The sequence below is a fragment of the Mastigoproctus giganteus genome, chromosome 1 (genome assembly GCF_048544385.1).
Source record: "Mastigoproctus giganteus isolate SK-2022 chromosome 1, ASM4854438v1, whole genome shotgun sequence".
NCBI classification, from domain to species: Eukaryota; Metazoa; Arthropoda; class Arachnida; order Uropygi; family Thelyphonidae; genus Mastigoproctus; species Mastigoproctus giganteus.
The window spans coordinates 27,786,884-27,808,399 of record NC_143575.1 but is presented as its reverse complement, the minus strand read 5'-3'; the positions used below and the strand labels follow the sequence as shown (position 1 = coordinate 27,808,399).

The 21,516-nt window shown below is 38.4% G+C and overlaps 1 protein-coding gene across 11 annotated transcripts in view; it reads left to right on the top strand.

The window, feature by feature from the left end:
- LOC150090662 (MAGUK scaffold protein DLG1-like) overlaps window positions 1-21,516 on the top strand; it is an 800,778-nt gene that overhangs the window by 219,297 nt on the left and 559,965 nt on the right. For 9 of the 11 annotated variants that reach the window (XR_016546888.1, XM_090372078.1, XM_090372070.1 and 6 more), the window contains one exon: window positions 6,878-6,931. The exons of the other annotated variants lie outside the window; for them this stretch is intronic. Coding sequence is in view for 8 of the 9 variants with exons in the window: in XM_090372078.1 (XP_090228204.1) it covers window positions 6,878-6,931 (54 nt within the window). In the remaining variant the exon portion in view is untranslated. The remainder of the gene's footprint in view (window positions 1-6,877; window positions 6,932-21,516) is intronic. 11 annotated transcript variants of the gene reach the window in all.

Below are 21,516 nucleotides of genomic sequence, written 5' to 3'. Positions count from 1 at the left end.
TGTATGGGGAGGTGTTGGACTGGCATCTTCTCCTGTCAGACGGTCTGGCGATGATATCCCAAATATCGGGTGACCTCAGTTTTCCGGATAGAAGCTGAGAGAGGGTAAGAAGGTTCCTAGAGATGATGTGATACCTCCAAGGAAGCGTATTAAGATTGGTGACCAGAACAGATTTTGAGATTGTAGGTGTTAGCCCGGCAACCCTATTTAGCCATTTCAAGATCCAGAATTCCAGGGAGAGGAACCTGGCTTGGTATGATGAGGGTGCTGAGGACCATATAGTCGAGGCATATAATGGAATTGGGAAAATACAACGAAGAATGTATTTGATGATAAGGTCCGGGTTATGGAAGTTGGAGATCTCTTGTTTTACTGCCCATAAAGCCGAATATGTTTTCGTTCGAGTGGCATTAAAGTGAGGCAAGAAGGTGAGGTCTTTGTCCCAGATGATACCCAAATCTTTATGTTGGGTGACTTTTTTAACTGGAGATTTCGCAATAATGATGTCCACATCGTTGGTATTTTTCTTCTTGGTGATAGAGAGTTGTGCAGTTTTCTCTTTATTAATGGAGAGCCCAATCGCATGAAGGTAGTTTTCCAGTTCATGTAGCTGTCGGTTGGAGCTCACAGTAATAGACTGGAGAGACTGGGGGCATTTTGTGATGACGAAGAACTTAATATCATCTGCGTAGGTGGTAAAATTAGTACGGTTTGATAGGAAGAGTTCTAAAGATGCGGCGAAGAGGGCGGCAGAGAGAACGCCCCCTTGGGGGAGCCCTCTGGAGCAGAGAATGTGGTGATTATGGTTTTGATTTCTGATCCATAGGATCCTGGACTGAAGGAGTTTCCTAAGGAGAACTAAGATGTTGCCAGAGATTTTGAAATAGTTGCACAGTATGGTACATAATGCATGGGTGGACAGATTGTCAAAGGCCGCCTTAATGTCGAGAAACACAATATCCAGTTGCTCTTTGTTGCTTAAGGTACTTTCAATTCTGAACAGTGTGTCCAAGAGGTTGGTGATCGTGGAACGTCCAGGTAGTACACTATGGAGGTTTGTGGCCGAACATGTGATGGATGAGAGCAGGAAGTATGGCTTTTTCCAAGATTTTGAGAAAAGTGCATCCTACAGAAATTGGTCTGTAGTCATTAGGCAATTTTGGGTTAGACTTTTTTGAAACTGGAGAAACATAATATGTGTTCCAGATAGCAGGGTAAACTCCTGTTACGAGGACGGAATTGAATGCATCAAGCAAGAGGTCAATGATATATACACTATATATTTTAACCATGAAAATAGGGAATCCATCCGGGCCAGTGGTAGACTTGTTGGGAAGACTGTTGATGACTCATGTATGGTACGTGACATCATTTAAAAGAGCTTGCTGGAGAAGAATGATGCAATAGGATAATGCTGTTACAAAACATACATTGCCAAATCTCACAGAAATTTGGTGAATTTTGCAAGTGATGATGTTGTAGTAGGGTTTTTCCAGCATCAGGGACTAAGGCCATATTGCTCCGTATATACTGTCTGTAAATTGCGTGTGTTCTGTGGTCGATTTTCTGTGTTTGCTGGACGAAAAATCCGAGTTTCTAGGAGAAAAACTATGCTCTCCTTTTCTGAGACCGACTAACTCAGCCCCGTTGTGAAAAAGGCCATAATTTCTCGCGGCAGTGACGGGATTCCGACTCAGGTCTTTTCCACCCGTTTGGGGAGGACGGGGATTATACTAACTGTGCTCAATTGCATCACTTGCAAACCCACGAGGGTTTGCAAGTGATGCAATTTTTTTGAGTAAGGCTGTACAGAGAATATAAGAATATATAGTATAGCAGGGGTGGCCAACGAGTCGATCGCGGATTTAATTTCGGTCGATCAAGACGAATTTTAAATATACAGTCATCCCTCGATTTGTGCACCTTGTGCAATGAAATTTTTGAGATGGTAGATCGCGGCACATTTTGAAGGAAACAAGTAGATCGCATCACAAATTAAGTTGGCCACTTCTGTAGTATAGCATGTTCTTATATTCTCTATCTTGTAATGTAAACTCCTCTGGCTATATTTGACTGTCCCGGAGTATAAACAGAAAATTTCCTTTATACCCGTTAACATCTATCTAAATCATCCAACATTCCATTTTCGTCCTTCTTCCTCTCTGTCTCTGGTTAATTATTTTCCCTTCGATTACATCTTTTAACAAACTCTTCCACCCCTCAACTCAATATAGTTTTTCTTTCTTTTTCTCTTATAGTCCGTGTAATACTTCGATCTCCTCAGTACTTTTGCATTTCTAACTATATCTCTATTTCGCCCTTTCAAACGTCCTCCACACCCGCATAACAAAACCTTCAATTCGTCTAATATCCTTGTTTAATGCCACTTCTCAGCCTAATAAGGCATGATATTTCTTTATACAGAACATTCATACTAATCTCTTAACTCATCCATTCTTTTTGTAAATATCTGTTTCCTCTTCTCAAAATTTGTCTACTTCCAATTCTAATTCTAATTTCCTGACTGTTTCTCCCATCACTTATTAGCAGATTGACAAGATATCTATCCATTTTAATAGTTTTTTTTTTTGGATTCCTTCCGATCATGATAACTTTAGTGATGAAAATTTATTTTCATTCGTATTCTGCGTAATTTTCCTTAATTCTTCCCAACAAAATCTACAATTCTTTTGTGTGTTAGATAGTAGCTACTAAGTCGTGTGCTCAATTTTATTCTTATGTACACATCCTCGTGTCTCTCTCGCGCTCTTCCCCCACTTATTACTCAACAATGTTTTGAGCAATTACTGAACAGTGTTATCGAGGGCCAGCACCCTTGTCTCACCTCTACCTAATTTCTGTTTTTCTCGTACTACCTCCTATTATCAGTATAATCCTTCGACCCCAATGTAATTTCTCTATTAATCTTCTTATCTTTCCAGTAAATTGCCATTAACCTTCAGCCTTTTCCGATTTACTCTATCAAATGCTTTATTCCACAAAAAAATTTAATTTTTTATTTTGCAGCCCTAGTTCCTCTCCTGTCATTTCTTCTCTTCCCCCCCCCCCCGTCATCTGTCAGTTATCCTCACCGTCTCCTTTTGCTACGTGTCATATCAGAATAATGCTTCTAAAATCCTACGTTATTCTGTTTCCTTCTTCTTCTTCTGGAATCATCAGCCCTAAAATCCTCTGTCTGTTTTCTCGTCTCATATATCTGTGTACATATTTTTGTTAGTTATCCCTGCATTTCTTATCTCTTTACATATATCCATTGATATCCCATTGATTTCAACTGTGCATCAATTATCGTTGGTCTCGATTAATCTTTATTCGCCTCATGTTCATCTTCAATCGCATCCTTATTCTTCCTTCTAGTAGACTTCTCCCACATAAATCCTCTATATCATCAATCTGTTTATTCAATATAGCGTCTTTATCTTTTAATCATTCCCCGTCTCCATTTTCAATAGATTCTATCTTGACCCATTCTTAAATTCGTTATTTAAAAACTTCATATTTTCAAAAATTAAATAATACCTTCTCTATTTCCCTGTACTGCTCCCTTAGCCATCCACCTCTTGCTTCATCTGTCTCAACTTATTGTTGTATTCTTTCTGTGTTTTTTATTTCCTTTTCCCCTCTGCTGTGTTTCTGTACCGCTCTATTACCATTATATGACCCATTGTTATCTTCCCACATCCCTTAGCATTATCCAAAAATAACGCTTCCTTTTATGATTCTTTAACTGTGCATTCGTCATCACCAATTTATTTATGTTATTGCTTGATATGGATACAGTAAACGGTGGGAAATACACTTAATAAAATAATTCCATAATAGGGGCTTAGATCGGATGAATATGGAAACCAGAAGTTGGGAAAAAAGTTTGACCGAAGACAGTTATTACTGGCTACAAAAATAAGCAATCCTCGAGGAAGTATGATGTCAATATGTGATTTTATTGGATAACTAAACCTTTCGTGCTATCTAAACGCAAGAGTTGTGTTCTGCTAGCTGTTACAATTATAATTGAAGACAACAACAGTATAGCAGTATAGTATTTTTATTTCTGGTAGTTTTCTTCTTGGCGTTTCTCCTAATAACTATCTCCACTTCTCTGCGCGTTATTTTCTTATTTTATTTTTTTCTAGAACCTCCTCTTTAAGGATTCTTGCAATCCCAATTTCATTTTACTATTTGTAGCCTATTATACTATCTATACTATGTATACTATTTGTATGCTTGGTTCTTCATTTCGCAGATTAGAGGGCATTCGTATTTATTCCTGTTTCTAATCTCCGAGATGAGTAAAAAGGCATTAAAAGTTTCTCATCTGAAAAACGTTGCTTTTTCAACCTGCAAAACTGATCAGTTAACCTTCAAAATGTGTTTCTTGCAATATTATCGCAAGATGGATCATGATTTTACTGATTTTTGGATATCAGTTACTCTCCAGTTTCAGCTTTTTGTGAGAATAAAAATTTCTTTCATCTTTCACCATTACCTTGTTTTAAAATATGGTAACGATGGATCGATAATTACAGATTAAAAAAAAAAAAAAACACCCACTTTGTGTGTTTAAATAAGATCTTTATTGTAAAGTTCACAGGTACACGCAAGTACCACGACCCTACAATACCCTTTACGGCACCATGCCAGGGGTTAACAAATCTATGGTGAATGTACAATGTACACAATATCATGCAGATCAACACGGAGCGTTCTGAAGAGAGCATGATACGTGTTATATTTAGTATTTTGCAAAATGATGCAAAGTATCAATCTTGTGTAGCAATAGCCAAAAAACAAAAGTTAAAAATAATCAATCTTAATTTCTGCCAATGCTGTATGTACATTACAACACTTTTTTTTTTTTTTTTTTTTTTTTGTGGAGTACACGCGTAGCCATTGGCTGAATTACGATTTGATTAGCATTGCCACAAAACTGAGTTGACAGCTATACAAATTTTCGTATATAAATAAAAGTAACCAATGTGACCTTCACTTCATTAACCTATTTCTTTTTATCTAATCTCCCCTTAAATTTAGATAAACTTCCTACTTCTATAAAAATAGGTTGGAGCTTATTCCAACAGTGAGTCGCTCTTTGACTGAAATAAAATTTTCGGACATCTAGTCTATGGTTATTCCCTCTCAGTTTCACCAAGTTCTTCCTTGTGCATGTCACGTGACTAAGTGAAAAACTTCCGCTTGCATTTAGTTTACTGAAATCTTTCAAAGCCTCGAACATCTGGATCAGGTTGTTCCACAGGTGCATGGTTGCTAAACATTGTGGTTTACAAAACTTAAGTTTCTCTCTCTCGATACAAATACTTCCTGTGTGCCTTTAACCAATCTCGTTACTCTGGACAAATAAAGATTTATTTATATACAATGTAGGCTTCAAGACTATGTAGTATTCAAGATGCGGCATTGCTTTATGTAATGGAATAATTACCTCTTTATCTCTACTGGCATAGTTCTTGTATGTCATTAACAGATCCCGATGAGCTGTCCTAGCAGCCTTTTTTCACTGTCGAGAAAACTTCATATCAGATTGTATAGTTACTTTCCAATCCTTTGCATTAACTGCAATTTTGACTAGATACCCAGGTTCCGTAGCCGAGTCAGGAGCGGGAGTGCAGTAGCACACGCTCTTTGAGTAGACCGGGGTTCAAGCCCCTGACTGCTGAATACGGTCGATCTGCCAACCCGCACTGGACCAGCGTGGCAGATTATGGTCCATTTCCCTCACCATGAATTGTTGAGGAGGCTTCCATCCTGCAGTGGGTTGATAATGGCTGCACTTTACTTTTACCCAGGTTCCAGTATTCGACTTCAGCTGCCGCATCTCAGCCCATCCAAATTTATCTCTTTTATTGAAGTAGCATACTCTGATTACAGTTAGCTGTCCTGTCCACCTTCGTATCACCAGTAGACTTAGATATTAAACTGGAAACATTTGCATCAGTATTAATGAATATTAGAAACAGTAAGGGGCCAAGAACCGAACTTTGTGGAGACCCTACTTTAGTGACTACATAACATTAGTCAGTGAAGAACAGCCGCCATTTATAATTATTGTGTTTCTTTATTTATGGCACAGTTTTATGTTAAGGACAGGTTACTTTAAGTTACATTTTCATCTGACACGTTAATTTTACCTGGAACTGTTTATTTAATTAATTTCCCACATTCTTGTTAAAATCGCAGATAATCAATTGGCAATAGTTCCACATTGAGTGGTATACAGTTACCACGGTTATAATGAAATTAGTACATTTACCACTTTTATGTAAAAAAAATGATAAAAAATATAGCTTTCTTAATAGTTTTTACAGATAATCACTTGTTGCATTTCTCGAAGTGAATTTTGTGACTGCAGAGTCCCTTCTCTTAAAACTGAACTATTGCATTTTTTATAAGCCGTCGCCGCTCACTGTTACTAAAACCAACATTATGCATATGCAGGCCGTGGAAAAAAAAAAAAAAAAAACAGTTGTGGTTGGGTACTTTGGTATATTTGCCACAGTGTAACTGCATGGGACCGTTGTACATTTCGAGTGTTCGTATTTATTGTATTGTTTCTTCATACTTAGTTAAGATATAATTTGTGTACCAAATGGTCTCTTTTCCACCAGAAGATAGCTGTGTATTACGTCCGATCATATTTTCCGCCTCTAACAGTGTCATTGAGTTGGCTGTGTAGGATCGATTTTCGTTTGTCTTTTTTTTTGTTTTTGTTTTTTTGTTTGTTTGTTTGTTTGTTTGCTTGCTTGTTTGATTTTCTCTAACCTGAATTTCCTCAAAGAAGTTTTTGACTTGCAATCTGCATATTCCACTGTTGACCTTCCTCCTTCTTGTTCTGTTACAGCCTTGGATAAATGATCCCAATTTCAAATGCGAGGTTATGAGGATTGTCAAAAACGTAAGTTACATGAATTTATTCTAACCCCTCTATGTTTGATATATATCTTTCTCTAGATTACTGTGCATGTTGTATCATATATACAGGGGTTGGACATAAAGGTAGAAAAATTGCCGTTACTATTTCCTTCATATTTTTAAAAGTTGTTGCATGAAATTTCAAATTTTCTTTCGTGATGAAGCAATATAATTGACTGTTTGAAGAATATAAGTTCATCAAACTGAGGCGGAGGTGTTGGGGTAGGGGAGGATGGGCAATTATAAAAAGTCTGTCATACGGTGTGCGGCTACTGCTGACCTTTACATGTATAAGTGTACGAGTATAAACCACATTGTTGTTATAACATTATTTCTTATGAAGAGAATACTCTATGTTGTAGTACATTCAAGTCCCTTTCTATAAATATTTCCAGTTAGAATGGTGCAGGTATGAAATGCCAGGTGATGGTTATTCTACCTCGAATGCGATGCAAAGTGGCCAGACGATTGTAAGTGGAAGCAGTCCACCTTCGGACGTAGAACTTGAATTAAGTAACAGGGGAAGCAAAAAGGTCACTAATTAGTCATATGTCTTCGACTGGAATCATGTCCAGTGGTTGTCCAGGCAATGGAATGGCGCAGCCGACTCAAGCAGGATTTCGCAATGAGAGGATAAAATTGGGGTTGGCAATAATTGGGAGAGTCGCGTAGATAAAGTAGCAGGCCCGGTTAAAATTAATCGCTGCGCCGTCATTGTAATTAATTCTTCTTGGCCATTCTTTTCATATACAGTGGTCAGCTAACTGCGTTTCGTATTTTTTTTTTTTTTTTTTAGAATATCATGACTAGAATCCATTCTTTAAATGCAAGCAGTCAGAAATTGGATTCGTTTTTTGCACTCGTCAAAGAAAGTGTCAGTATCCTTAAAATGGCAAAGGCAGCGTCTTCATTGTTTTAGCGAGATACCTTTAAAAATATATGGAAGGATACAATGACTCTATATAACTTAAAGTTATGATAACTAAAAATTGAGATGTTGTGTAGTGACAATGAACAAACTTTGTTAAATCGTTTGTAGTGTTTTCCATTTTGCATTTATCTCGCTAAAAGCTGTTCTGTGTAGTTCCGTATTTGTTAGGAAAATAAATATATCTTAATAATAATTCTTTATTGCTGCAGCTCAGTATATCATTTGGTAACCATGGCTTTCATTTATTTTTCTAATAATAGTCTCCATTCAAAAACTTCCTCCGTTGTTTTCTGTGGTTATTGAAGATAATCAAGAACCACTTTAAAGGTGGTCTGTCCGTGGTAGCACACTGCTATCGCCACCGTCCTCCCCACACCCTGTGAAAAAGGCCCGGGTTCGAATCCCGTCGATGACGCAAGGAACTTTGATGGGCTTTTTTCACTCCGTGGCTGAGTTAGTCAGTCTCAGGCGTAGATAGCGTGGTTCCCCCCCAGAAATTTGGTTTTTTCGTCAGCAAAACAGGCAAATCGACCAGAGAACACACACAATTTACAGACATAATACATATATGGGAAAGAAATTTCCGGGTGACCCTAATGTAATTGTTTGGTTGGTTTAACTTAACGGTGGTCCTTCGCCATACTCTTGGATCTCATATTCTCCGTGCACATTTTTGAGCAGTGCAAAATCCTGTTGTGAGACTTTGCAGCAATTAAGGCGTATTTTTCCATATCTAGAATTGAAAACCCACCTACCGTGTTGAGTGCGGGCTCTGAACTCTTTCACTTGGTAATCTAATGTAGCATCTCATTTTCCGTTGAAATATTTAACAGATATGTCTGAATGCATCTTTTATTAGATTATTGAACGGTTGTCGTGCCGAAATTTTTATTATAGAGAATGGGAATTTGGCAGAGGTAACAGCATCCCTTTCCATGAGATGGTGCTTCTAAACTTGAGATTACTAACCACATACGTGTTGATTGAGTTGCATAAGAAGGATTTTACTACGAGGGGGATACATTGCTATGGGCAGTTATTTGGTATAGATGAGTAACAGTTCTTGTTAAAATAAATCAGTGCCTCATCATTGTCACCGACTACCTGGTCACTCAGGGGGCATCGGCTGCACCGTCACAACCAAGTTAATTCATGCAGCTGAGTGCTGGCTCCTCAAGCGGACATGTAATAACACAGTTTCGCCACAGCTCTGTACCATCGCACTTGCTAACTTCCTTAAGTTTTATAGGGTGCCCATTCTTGTACTTGTAGTTCGTTTCCATCGTCTATTACTTGTAGGCCTGATAGCGTCACCACAACTGTGGGAAAGTTGCTACTGGAGCATTCCTTCTGGCTGGTCTCAAAGTACCTCCAACTCTGTGTCATTTTCAGATGCGTTTTCACCTCTCCGATTGCTTAGCTCATCTTCTTCTGATGTTCCTACGTGTCCAGGAACTAAATGCTGATCTTAGCAAGTTCGCTGTTGCTTGGGTGTACGCATTGTGCATACTTGGATAACCATGTTTTCGTACTCTCTCTTCCATGATCTCAGTGTTCACGATGGCCGATTGCACTTTTCTTGATATGACCTGTGCCTTGATATGATCAGTGAAAACCTGTGGTAAACTTACTGTGTGATCTGTCATATGATTTGTCTGTTTTTATTTTATTTTTTTATATGTTTATTTTCATTGTCAGTTTTTAGTATTTTCTATTTCGTGAATCCTTGGCCAACCGGTCGTGATGGACCTTATTACACTAATATAGCTGTACGATTTATATGTTGCAATAAAGAATCCCCCCCCCCACACACAATGTGTATTGTTCTGTTTTTTTCGTGTCTGGTATTGCAATTGAAAGTCCCTACACACTCAAGCAAACCCATATGCGGATCTTAAACGAGCTTATACATTTTAACCGATGTGTACTGGCCACTAGTTGTGTGTTTAAGTATTCAGTGAAATTTATTTGATACGTACTATTGTTTACATAATTTTAGTGAATCTAGTTGTATTTAATGGGGGAGGTAAACTTATTTAATGTAAAGAACAGTTGAGTTTTGGACCTAGTAGCACAGCAAGGGAAAAATGGTTCATTGCTGCTGTTATATTCAGGATGATAGGGTAATAAGTGTGTAACAGCGAAATGAAACTCTGCTACATACACGTCTCGTGTATGTAGTAGAGTTTCATATTTGTGATAATTTTTGCAGTTTTATTTATATTATTCGAGTATCTCTCTAACACACACACACACACACACACAGAGTAGCACCTTTTATTCTTTTCTCATAGTTGTATTCCATATTGGCAAATCACTCAAGGATATTCTTCCTTTATCTGTTGTTCAAACACATGGAATATGCTATGGTAGAAAACTCCCTTGGCTACAAGATAAGTGAACATATCGTCGCAGTACGAAGCCGATTTAGAGAAATGTTCTCGTTTTCTTTTCTGAACAAAGAAAGCGCGTAAGAAACTGGTGCTGCGTTTTCTATTGCGCAATAAGATGTCTTCAGATGAAGAGAGAGGAATTTTCACAAGAAAAGAAATTGAGGGTTGTTGATAATGCTGAGTGTGTTTTGTTTGACGATAAGTGTGGGGACCAACTGTATTCCTACCTTGTGTTATATGAAGAGTGCAGGATGTGAATTAGGAGATTATGAGTGTAATTTGTGCGAATGTTAACGGTTAAAAGCAGCAATTTCATGTTTTTAACCCTTCATAAAATATCGAGTTGCAGGTAACTTTGCATTACTTACTTAGGTGGTAATGATTTTTCATACACACTTTAAAGTTGTATCAAAAGGGGCAAAAGCATTCTGTATTTGTATACTTTCCTCTCTTCTAGCATTCTTAAAAACTGCTGGTAACGAGGATCCATGGGGTTTGATTTACAAAATCTGCAGAAACAAAATAAATCCAGGAGATATCCTTAATACAGTTATAACAAATACTGAAGACTCTTTAATCTGGTACAGTACTGTCAATAAAATACTAGACTACCAAATCTTGACTCCCCTGTGCAAGCTGAAATCAGAAATTTAAATGAATCGTATTTCACCCCCACTTCAGCGTTGCCTTTTTCATCGGAAGAATTAAAATCTGTAGTTAATTCAATGAAAAAAGGATAAATGTCCTAGGCTAGATCGACTGGAATGCATTTTTCTTAAACATTGCTGCAACATTTCTTAAACATTGCGACCAAATCGTATGCTTTTCCTCATTAATAAATACTTAGAATTTAGTACCTTTTTTGTTATCTGGAAGTCAGCTTTACTGGCTTCTGATAAATTTGGCTTCTTTACTGGCTTCTTCTGATAAACTGGCAAATTTTACCAGAAACAGGCGGGCCTCAGCACGACCCAAAATCTTACAGACCAATTGCCTTCTTTCCCACTTAAGAGGCGCCTGCGTAGCACACGCTTCTTGATTAGACAGTGGTTCGAGCCCGTGACCACCAAATACGGAGAATACGGAAAGGTCAGGAAATGACCACCGCATATCTCTGGAGCAATATGGCCTCAGTTGCTAATGCTCCTAAAAACCAAAAAAAAAAAAAAAAAAAAAACACAACATCCCACTTAGGAAAACTATTTGAACAATACACTAATGGTAGGGGAGTGACCTTCGTTGTCTTAGAGTTGCAAATTTCCCTCAGTTATTATATTTTCTCATAAAGGACTATTTTTAGTAATCGCTGTCTTGATACAAACAAAGCCTCAAGTAATGTATCCAGACATATTACACGAGGCTGCTCCGGAACATTAGTTCAGCTCCGCCATTGTGCTCTGTGAAGATAAAAGACACTGTAGAATGGCCAGAAACGTGTGTAGTGTTGTGTTTGTGTAGTCTGTGTGTTGTTATGTTGTTTCTGGCCACTTTGCCACCGGGAAGGCCAGGATCTCCTGGAGAGCCTACTCGGTGCCCGTCTATAGCACTAGGAGGTGGGGCACAACTACGTATGTCCTTAGTCCCATGGATGTTGATCATTGCAATCTTTGTCTGTCCTAGGAAGGGCTTAGTCCTACACCCACTGGAGGTTGTGCTGTACCAGTGGGTGCCAGAAAAATCCTGTACTCGCAGCTGTCCAAGCTGAGGTTACCATAAAAAAAAAAAAAAAAAAATATATATATATATATATATATATATATACTGTATATATATATATGTGCTTGAAAAAAAAATTTTAAAAAGTAATACTGTAATTAACTTAAATTTAAAAAAAATTAAAAGTGGGGTGGGAAGATGGAAGAGAGAATGATTATGTTCGTGTTTTAGAATGAATTGAATTGAAGACAAAAGATTCTTAAAGTTCCATAATTTAGGTTCTTAATAGTAAACAGTGGTAGAAAGGGTCTCTGTTATTCTAGGCATCTTGATCTGATTTTGTGACTGGTTGGTTTGCCAAAAGTCGTTTTCTTCTAGAAAATAGCTCAGTTGAGAACTGCTGGAAGGCTTGGAAATTGGTGATGGATTCTATTAAGAGTGTCTCGTTCCCTGAAGAAAGGCTGGGAATTTGTGCCTTCAGGATGTTTCTGATGTCCATCTAGAGCGGGCAGTGGTACAGGATGTGTATCCAATCTTCTGTTTGATTGGCATATGCAGGAATCAGTGTTAGCTAATCTAAACTGATACAATTTTGAGTTCATTGATCCATAGCCCGTGAGGAGAAATGATGTGTAGATGTTAGGAGTGAACCAGGAGAAGATTCTTTGGTTTGCAGTGAAAGAGACTTCTGGGATGAAGTTGAAAGTCGTTCTGCCTTTTGGTTCCAGCGTGTTTGCCATTGTTTCATAAATTCTGTCCAGACTCGGGTCTTCTCAGATTTTATATCTGCAAGAGTGTTAATTGTTATTCCTCTGAAAGTCATGGGCTTAGCATGCTTGATAGAATACCAAAAAGCACAGACTGCTAGGTGGAGGTCTAGAGGCATGATGCCTGCAATGGCTTGTAGGGCATCGGTTGAGACAGTTCTGCAGGATCTAAGCATGGGTAGGATCACCATTCGTTGAAGCGAGAGGAGTTTAGATTGAATTTTAGTATTTTTGGTTCTGTCGTACCACACTGAGGCAACGTAGATTGCTGTGGGGATAAAGACTGCACTATAGTAGAGCATAAGGGTTTTGCACCCCAGTCCCCAGTCGGTTTTTGTAATTCTAATGATAGCCATGATGAACTTTTTAATTTTCTCTGTTAGGTGGGTTATGTGGAGCATGAAGTTCATCTTGTCGTCCCAGGTATTTAGTATTCCTGACATAGAGAATTTGTTTTCCGTAAATTTTCAGGAGTGGGGGACGTTGTAGATTGAGTTGTTCCTTAAAGGTGATCATTTGCGTTTTGGCAGTTGATATTTTTAACTTATTGTTGGTTGCCCATTCTATAAGGTTTCCAAGTACTGAAGAAGCTCTTACTTCCAACTGGGATCTTGAGTTCCCAGGAAATATGAGGAACAAATCATCCGCATATGCTACAGGATAGGTATACTCAAGTTTTTTGGACAGCCAGGAGTTCAGTACGATTTTCTAGAAGAGGTGTCCCAGTATAGAGCCTTGGGGCACCCTCTTGTGATGGATCGGGTGATGCTGTGGTTCTTTGTTAGGACCTGTATGTATCTATGTCTGAAATAGTCACAAACTGCTTGGTATAGCTGGGATGAGCAGTTGGCACACCAGAGACTATCAAGAATGGTCTCCCACCAGAGGGAGTCAAAGGTGCCCTCGAAGTCTATAAAAATAGCCAGTTCATATTTAGCTTTAGAGTCTTTGTACGTGATTTCTGAGTGTAAGAAGAGCATCCTCACATGAAGTCCTTGACGAAACCAAACTACTGCGATGAGTGTAGGTTATGATTTTGGAAAAGATCCGTAATTCTGACTTTTAACAATCTTTCAAAAAGTTTTCCCAACTTGAGAAGAAGGGATATGGGTCGAAAAGATTTTGGATCTGATGGTGGTTTGTTCGGCTTTATTAGTTTTACAAGGGTTTTTTTTCCATAGGCGGGGGAAACTGCCATTTATTAGACATTTACAGAATAGGTTTAGCAATATGGTGTGATATATTTCTCCATTTCTTTTTTATTATAATGTTTTCCAGCTAGTCTGAACCTGGGCATTTGTTGGTTTTCAGTTTCTCTAATGCTGTCTGTAGTTCTGTGAGGTTGAATAATTCTGCATCCCTGGTGGAAGAATATTCGAGATTAAGAAGGGAAGACTGCAAAGGTGAGTCGGCCATAGTGTCATCTTCAGGAAACAGTTTTTCCAGGATTGTACATTTATTTACTGTGTCATTCCAGTTTGTTGTTTCAGTATTGTTGTCCTCAACGGAATTGTAGATTTCATTGGTGGGTAGTTTGTCTTTACTAATTTTATAGAGAAAGCCCCAGGGATGTGAGTTACCAACCGAAGAGACAAATGTCTGCCAAGTGGTCCTTTTTTGTTGGGCGATTTCCGCGTTGTATTGACGGTTCAAGGTACGGTAGTGGTTCCTATATCTATAACTTCAGCTTGAAGCCAGGAACGTCTACGTTGGTAGAGTTTTCTAGCTTGATGTACTTTTTTTTTCAGCTCTGCCAGGTGAGAATTCCGCCAGGGGACAGATGTATTCCTTGGTGCTTTGTGTTTGGTTGAGTTGGCTGTGTCCCTTATTAGTGCTACTTGTACGTAAAATGCATACTCTTCTGTATTTAGTTGATTTAAGGAGTCAATCATGTCTTCATGGAAATCTTGTTTTATGGAGTTTATGAAGGTTGTCCATCTTATATGTTTAATGGAAAATCTTAATTCTTGAGGAGGTGGAATCCTGGCAGGCTGGTTGGCAGAAACTTTGAAAGAGATGGCTCTGTGGTCACTACACGTGTAATCTTCGTGAACAGTCCAGTCTGAAATCTTGTTGGTTAATCCTAGTGTACAGATTGTCAGGTCAATGTTTGACTCGCCTAGAATGGTAAAGAAGGTGCTCAGTTGGTTGGGTTGATTCAGGATGTGCAGGTTGTGAGTAAGGAAAAATTATTCCAGTTTACGCCCATGGGGATCACAGGTTTTGCTGTGCCATAGTGGAGATTAGACGTTCAGATCTGTTGCGATTACTATTTGAGACGGACACAGTTTATCAAAGACAAGTACTAGATAGTTCGGGGAATTTTCGATGTCATCAGATGGTGGGCAGTAGAGAGAGATTATAGTATAGAAGGTATGGGAAGTGGATGAAATGTGAACACATGTAAGGTCACTGAAGAATTTGGTAAGTTATTCATTGATGGTCCTTGTTCTTGCGTGGTCCAGTGGTGGCAGGTGAGATCCTGGACAGAGTGATTGTCGTCCTTATTGTGTCTTTTACATTTGATGCATTTTGGGTCTGTTTGCTTGTTGGGGCAATCAGTGTAGATATGACCCCCCCCCAATGGCACATTGACCGCATGATACAGTTTTATGTGTGCAGTTGTGGGATGAATGTCCATACCCAAGGCAGCGAAAGCATTTGTTCCCTATGGTGAATTGCGGAACTTATGAGCTGAGTATCCCAGATAGATTCTGTCCCCTTCCAAGATGTGTTTTATTAATTTGGCTGAGATACTTATAACCCAGTTGGTGGAATTCGTCTTTGATCCTGCGTGGAATCTGAGGTTAATCGCATTCTTTATTTCTTCAAAACTGTAACCATACTCGTGCAGATTCTTGTGGTAAAGGTCTGTTAGACTGTAACCTTTAGTGAGATCCTTTGGGATGTCGTATATTAGGATGTTCGGGTCATTCATTTTGGGTTTCCGGTAAAGAGACCATGCTTGGAGAAGGTGTCAGAAGAAGCAATTTTGTCTAGATCCATAGAATTAAGTTTTATCCAGTAAAGTGCCTTAGTTTTTAAGTGTACGGATTGATTTGATTTTCACATTTTTAAATTCATCCTTCAATGTGTTGACAACTGAGATCTTAACATCCTGACTGAATTCTAGTTCTGACCCCTCAGATGCACGCAGTATTAATACATTTTTCTTTGGAGCTGTCTGGGAAACTGTTGATATTATGGACTCTGGCCGAGGGCGAGAATAACGTTAATGTTCGAGTTGGTCCGATAGGTCACAGGTAGGATTGACATTGTGCATTTTCTTACCTTGTCTTAAAGCGTGAGCATATGTCAGTTTGGAAAATGGGAAAGATTCTTAGATGAGCTTTCATGGTACTTAACCCTCTTGTGAAATTGTTCCGCTCTGACCTTAAGGTTTTCGTTTTCAATTATCAAGGCTGTGGTAATGGTCTCCATCTCAGGCCATCTTTCTAGCACAAAATTGATGATGGCTGATTTGGTAATCTTGTTAGCATCTTGGGATAAGTATGTTACCACGTCTCTCTTCAGATGGGATGTTGCTTCATATAAGGATGGGCAGTCTGGTATGTTATTTTTGTGTGAGTCATGCTTCTCACTGGTGGTTGAGTTTTCTCCTCTTCTTTGGCCTCTTTGTTTTCCTCAATGAGGTCTCTAAGTTCTTGTATTTCAGGAAAGTCCTGAGGGTCCAGTCTGTCATTATGTGCAGCTGCCCTTCCTTTTTCTGATGTGGAGCTGTCCTTTGATCTGGTCCAGGGGTGTTCTTGTTTTGTGGTAATCCATGATATTTTGGTAAATATTTGAAGTGCTTTGGGTATGTGTTGTGCCAGTATAATTTTTGAAGGAATTTCTAGAGGGTGTGAAATTATGAATTTTTCCAATTTCTAAATTGGGATGAAAAATCTGTCCAGTCTGGATTGTAATGAGTGATGTTCTTAGATATTTAGTCCAGATGGGAGAAGGTGAGTGGACCTTGGGGTATCTTAATCTGCAGAACCTGTTGGTCATAGTCTCAGATCAGTGATGCTTTGGAAGGGAGTTATCCAGTCCTGAATTTTACAGGAAGGAATTGGGCAATTTGTATTGCTTATGTATTATGAATATTTTTGCCCAAAACCTAGCTGAAAATGGTGTAGTCAGGTCACAATGGAGGTCAATCGAAAGTTCTCGATGAGTATTCTTGGACTCCTAGTGTGGAACTTAGTCCTACATGATTGGCTTTTCCTAAACAATGACTAACAAATATAAATACAATAGCTTACGCCGATGACTTATTCATTCTTGTCCACGGGATCTAGAAACGTCTGCAAACAATATTCTCTCCAGACTTTCTGACTGGGCACCAAAACGAGCTCACAGTTTTGTGACAAAAACAAAAATGATCTTTAAGGGAAAACTAAATTATGCTAGGCCTCCAGTGATAAAATACCAAGGAAAATTGGCTTCCTTTAGAGTCCACACACACTCTTAGATGACCGTCTAGCCTTCTCTTCACGCTTACAGCATCTTTCTAAAAAGATTAAGAACTTTACATCACTGCTTTTCACAATTTCTAGGAATGAATGGGGACTGAAAAACAATACCCTCCGTATCTGGTATCGTATTGTCTTTATCCCAATTCTGTCTTATGCATCCTGTATTTGGTTTCAAAGGGCCAGCCTTTTTACTGTAAAATCCCAACTGGACACTATACAAAGGTCTTTTCTCTTGGCATTTCTACAAACATGTTGTGCAGTCTCCACACCGGCGCAACAAGCTATTGCAGGCACTTTACCCGCTGACCTTCATGTTATTTAATTTTCTGTTTATACTCCGGCACGACAACCAAGTCAGTAGAGTTTACAATAAATCGTCAATACAAATATTTATCGTATTTAGTACTCACGGGCTTGAACCCCGGTCCACTCAAAGAACGCGTGCTATGCACTCTCGCTCTTGACAGGCGCCTCCGTAGCCAGGTGTGAAGGAGCAGCAGTGCCTAGCACACGCTTCTTGATTAGACCGGGGTTCGAGCCCGTCACCACCAAATACGGAGGATGCGGAAAGGTCAGGGAATGACCACCGTATATCCGGGAGCAATATGGCCTTAGTTGCTAATGCTCCAAACAAACCAACCAACCTCGCTCTTGACTACTGGGCTACGTCAGAACTTATAAAGGTCTCTGCTGTTATATTAGGAAAGGGATACCTGTTGCCTTCCTAAATATTACTGTCGATCCAACTGCTGACCCAAAGAAAGAAAAAGAGAAATACTGGAATCTTCTCACCAACCGTTGGCAATCCAGGTGGCCCTTGTCTGCTAAAGGCATTGTTACTAAGTCGTTTATACCTGACGTTTCATTTACCTATTCCAACATTGTACAGAAATGGTTCTTCCCCAGTCTCTGCACATCATACTTAATAACAGGGCACGGGTCATTGAATGCGAAGCTCCTACAGTTTAATCTTACCTCTACAGATTCTTTCTTATGCGGTGGCATCGAGGACAGGCAACACGTGATTTGTTCTTGCCCAACAAATCTTAACTTCATCTCGTGTCATTTTTCTCTTGGAAATGAACATGATTTAATTACAAATAAGGAAACTCTTGAAATATTCCAAGAATTTGCAAGAGAAGTCTTTAATAGACGGCGCCAGCTAACCGGCTTCCCTGCTATCGGGATATCCGCTTTTTAAGTCAATTGTAATTTCTTATGATATAATTACCTGCCTCGAACAGAACTTATTGATTAACATTCATGTTTTTACCCTACTGAGTAAAGAACCTACCATCGTTGACTATATATGCTTTCCTCTTCTTCATGTGATTCTGGCATCAAACTGATTACATCTCTTGTTTTGCCATGTGTCGTCGTGGCCAAGTCTACCCGAAATTTTATTACACATCAATGGCTACTAGTCTTTGCCTTCTGATTTCTCCAATGACTATACTGCTGTTTGCAACTCCCTGACTAAGGTACATGATGACTGCAGAATTGGGTATTCCTGATGGGTTTTTTTTGTATGTATTTAATACTTTATTTTATTACCTTTATTTAATTTTTCACCCATTTTTTTGTCAATTTAATTTTTTATGTTTGTATTTATTATCTTTTTATTACTTTAATTTTATTTATTTTTCTTATTTGCTTATTTTTGTATTTTATTTTTGCTCTTGCTGGTTCCACTGGGTTGGGCTCCAAGTGGTACGCAGTTCTTACCTGTCGCTTTCGTTTGACAGCGACAGTACGCGTATTGTTGGGGTCCACCTCCTCGTGGCGTGGACGGGTATTTGGGAGTAGGCATCCTGGTGATCGCTGCTTCCTAGTTGCTAATTGGCCAGAAACAACAAAACAAGACTCACACTTTGCAGATAACATCATACTCATATCTGGCAATTTTACAGTGCTCTTCACAGTATACCATCGTGGAGTTGAACCAACAGTGCCGCCGTACATAAGACGCAGCACGTGTCCACATGTCCTCTTCTAGCTTCTGTAATTATAGTAGCAATAGATGTTGCTATCATCGTTACATGTTCTAGTCTCAAGGTATCAATTCCGATTTGTGATTTTCGTTTGCTTTTTTTTTTTTGTTGTTGTCGTACTGATAGGCGCAAAGTAGTAACCCGCACTGGACCAGCGTGGCAGATTATGGTCCATTTCCCTCAGCATGAATTGTTGAGGAGGCTTCCATCCATCCTACAGTGGGTTGATAATGGCTGCACTTTACTTTTTTTTTCTCTTTTTTTCCCTTCAGCTTGTCTATCGATTACTTATTTTTTTGTAGATAATCAGTAATCGCATCACTCAGATTTCCATTTATATCTTTTTTTTCCTTATCTCGTTGTCATAAAATTTCTTCCTGGTTTTTTGCTCATTAATTGTAGAGATAGTTTTCTTAATAGAGGAAGTAAGTTATTGGATAGTTTCCTCAATTTGCAAATAACTCATGGTATAAGAGAAGCTGCAGAAAACGAAGACTATCGTCGGAATAAAGCTCAGAAAATCGCCATGTCTGGGATTCAACAAGCACCATCTCCATGGTGACTAAGAATTCTGGTTTGCCAACTAATACTTTACAGGTCATTCTAGCAGCTGTGAGGTTGAATTGCCAATTCTTTGTTGGGTGTACCTTGCAAGGAATGGCGCGACTTTCAGTAATGTTAGTAGAGTACGAGAACTCGTAGTATGGGACGCTTAACTGTCGACAGCGTTATTGTACGGAATAAATCTTATTGGTTGAAGAAATGTAGCAACGAATAATAGCCCAATCAGTGATACCGACTTTTTTTAGGTTAGTGCAAGAATTAAGTTACCTGGAGTATTTTGAAATTAGTTTATTATTAAACACTGATACAGAAAACTTTATCCTTTAATTGATCAAGTAAAAAATAAATTAATATCGAAGCTGTTTTATTCGTGAAAACACTCTTTACCTTCTTATTATTATACCGTTTATTATTAATTAATCAATATTAATAGACTACTGTTATTAATAATAAAAGTAGTGGTAATACAAATAAAATGAAATGATATAAATAACAGAACTAGACAAAGGGAAATCGTACCTGCTCCTGTTATTTATATTAGTTTAACATTCACATAGTCATGATTTTTGAGCTCCTTAATAATTGATTAATTTATTTTAAACACCATTGGCATTTCTTATCATGCTAATTAAATAATCGATGGGTATAAGTGCAGTATTAATGTGGTTCTAGCTAAACGTTGGCGTGTGGAGGATCGAATTGCAAATACAAACACTGGATCAGTCTTCCCCTATGAAAAGTAATTCTTGAAGAGATAAGGAGATCCCTTATTGTTCTTTTCGTGTGACTGAAAAACTCTGATATGCTATTTTCTATTGGATTCAGTTTAATTGTTTAAATTAAGAAGAGCAAAACACATTTGATATAAGCGGATTCAGAGGAAGTATTAATGGTATTTTCCACATAAGCTGTGACGACATCATTTTTAAAGGTTTTCGCTAACAATAGGCACATAAACAGCGACACTTCGAAGTGGTTTGCTTCTTTTCCCAGCCCATTTTTCATCAAAAAAATTGTTGCGTCATCGATGAGCTTACCGTTGAAGGTAAAATGACAGGAGGGAGAAAATGCTTGTTATTATAACTGTATATGTATATAGATGGTTTTTTTTTTTTGGTTTTTTTTGTAGTACCCAACATTGTTTAATGCTCCCCTGAATTTAATGTTATCGTAAAGTATTTCACGTTCGTGTAGTATAATTCCCTCTGTCTACGTTTTAAAATATTTTGCAGTTTCACTTCCCATTTTCCATTAGTTGCTAATCCATTAGTGTGCTTTCGTGACACTAACGTAATATTGATTCCCATGACTCGTAAATTTCCTACAGCTGGCACCCTTAGCAGGAAAATAAGGCTTTATCTTGCACACTACCTTTCATCCACATCATCAGCATTTGTACCAACTATTAAATTGACTCGTTATCAAATACACTTTCGTAAAGCGTCTTGTAATAATTCGTTTAAACTGCCCCATTTTTTCCCAGTTGCTCGTACGCTATTTAATCATGCATTACCCGTATGTCCAAGCCGTGATCTAACAATTGTTTCCTGGAACCATGCCAGAAACCACATGTGGCTTTTCACTATCTGCAGTGTGTGACTTTTTAACTTTTTTTTTTTTTCCGATTGTTTGGCTTTATGCCTTGACCTTGGGATCCGATTTATTTCTGCCCCATGACATACCTTGAAGATGCTGCAGACAATAAATCCTTTGTCTCGTTAAAGTCATTATGAAATAACTGAACGCTTATTTGAACTACTTTTTACCGAAATCAATGGCAGATATAGC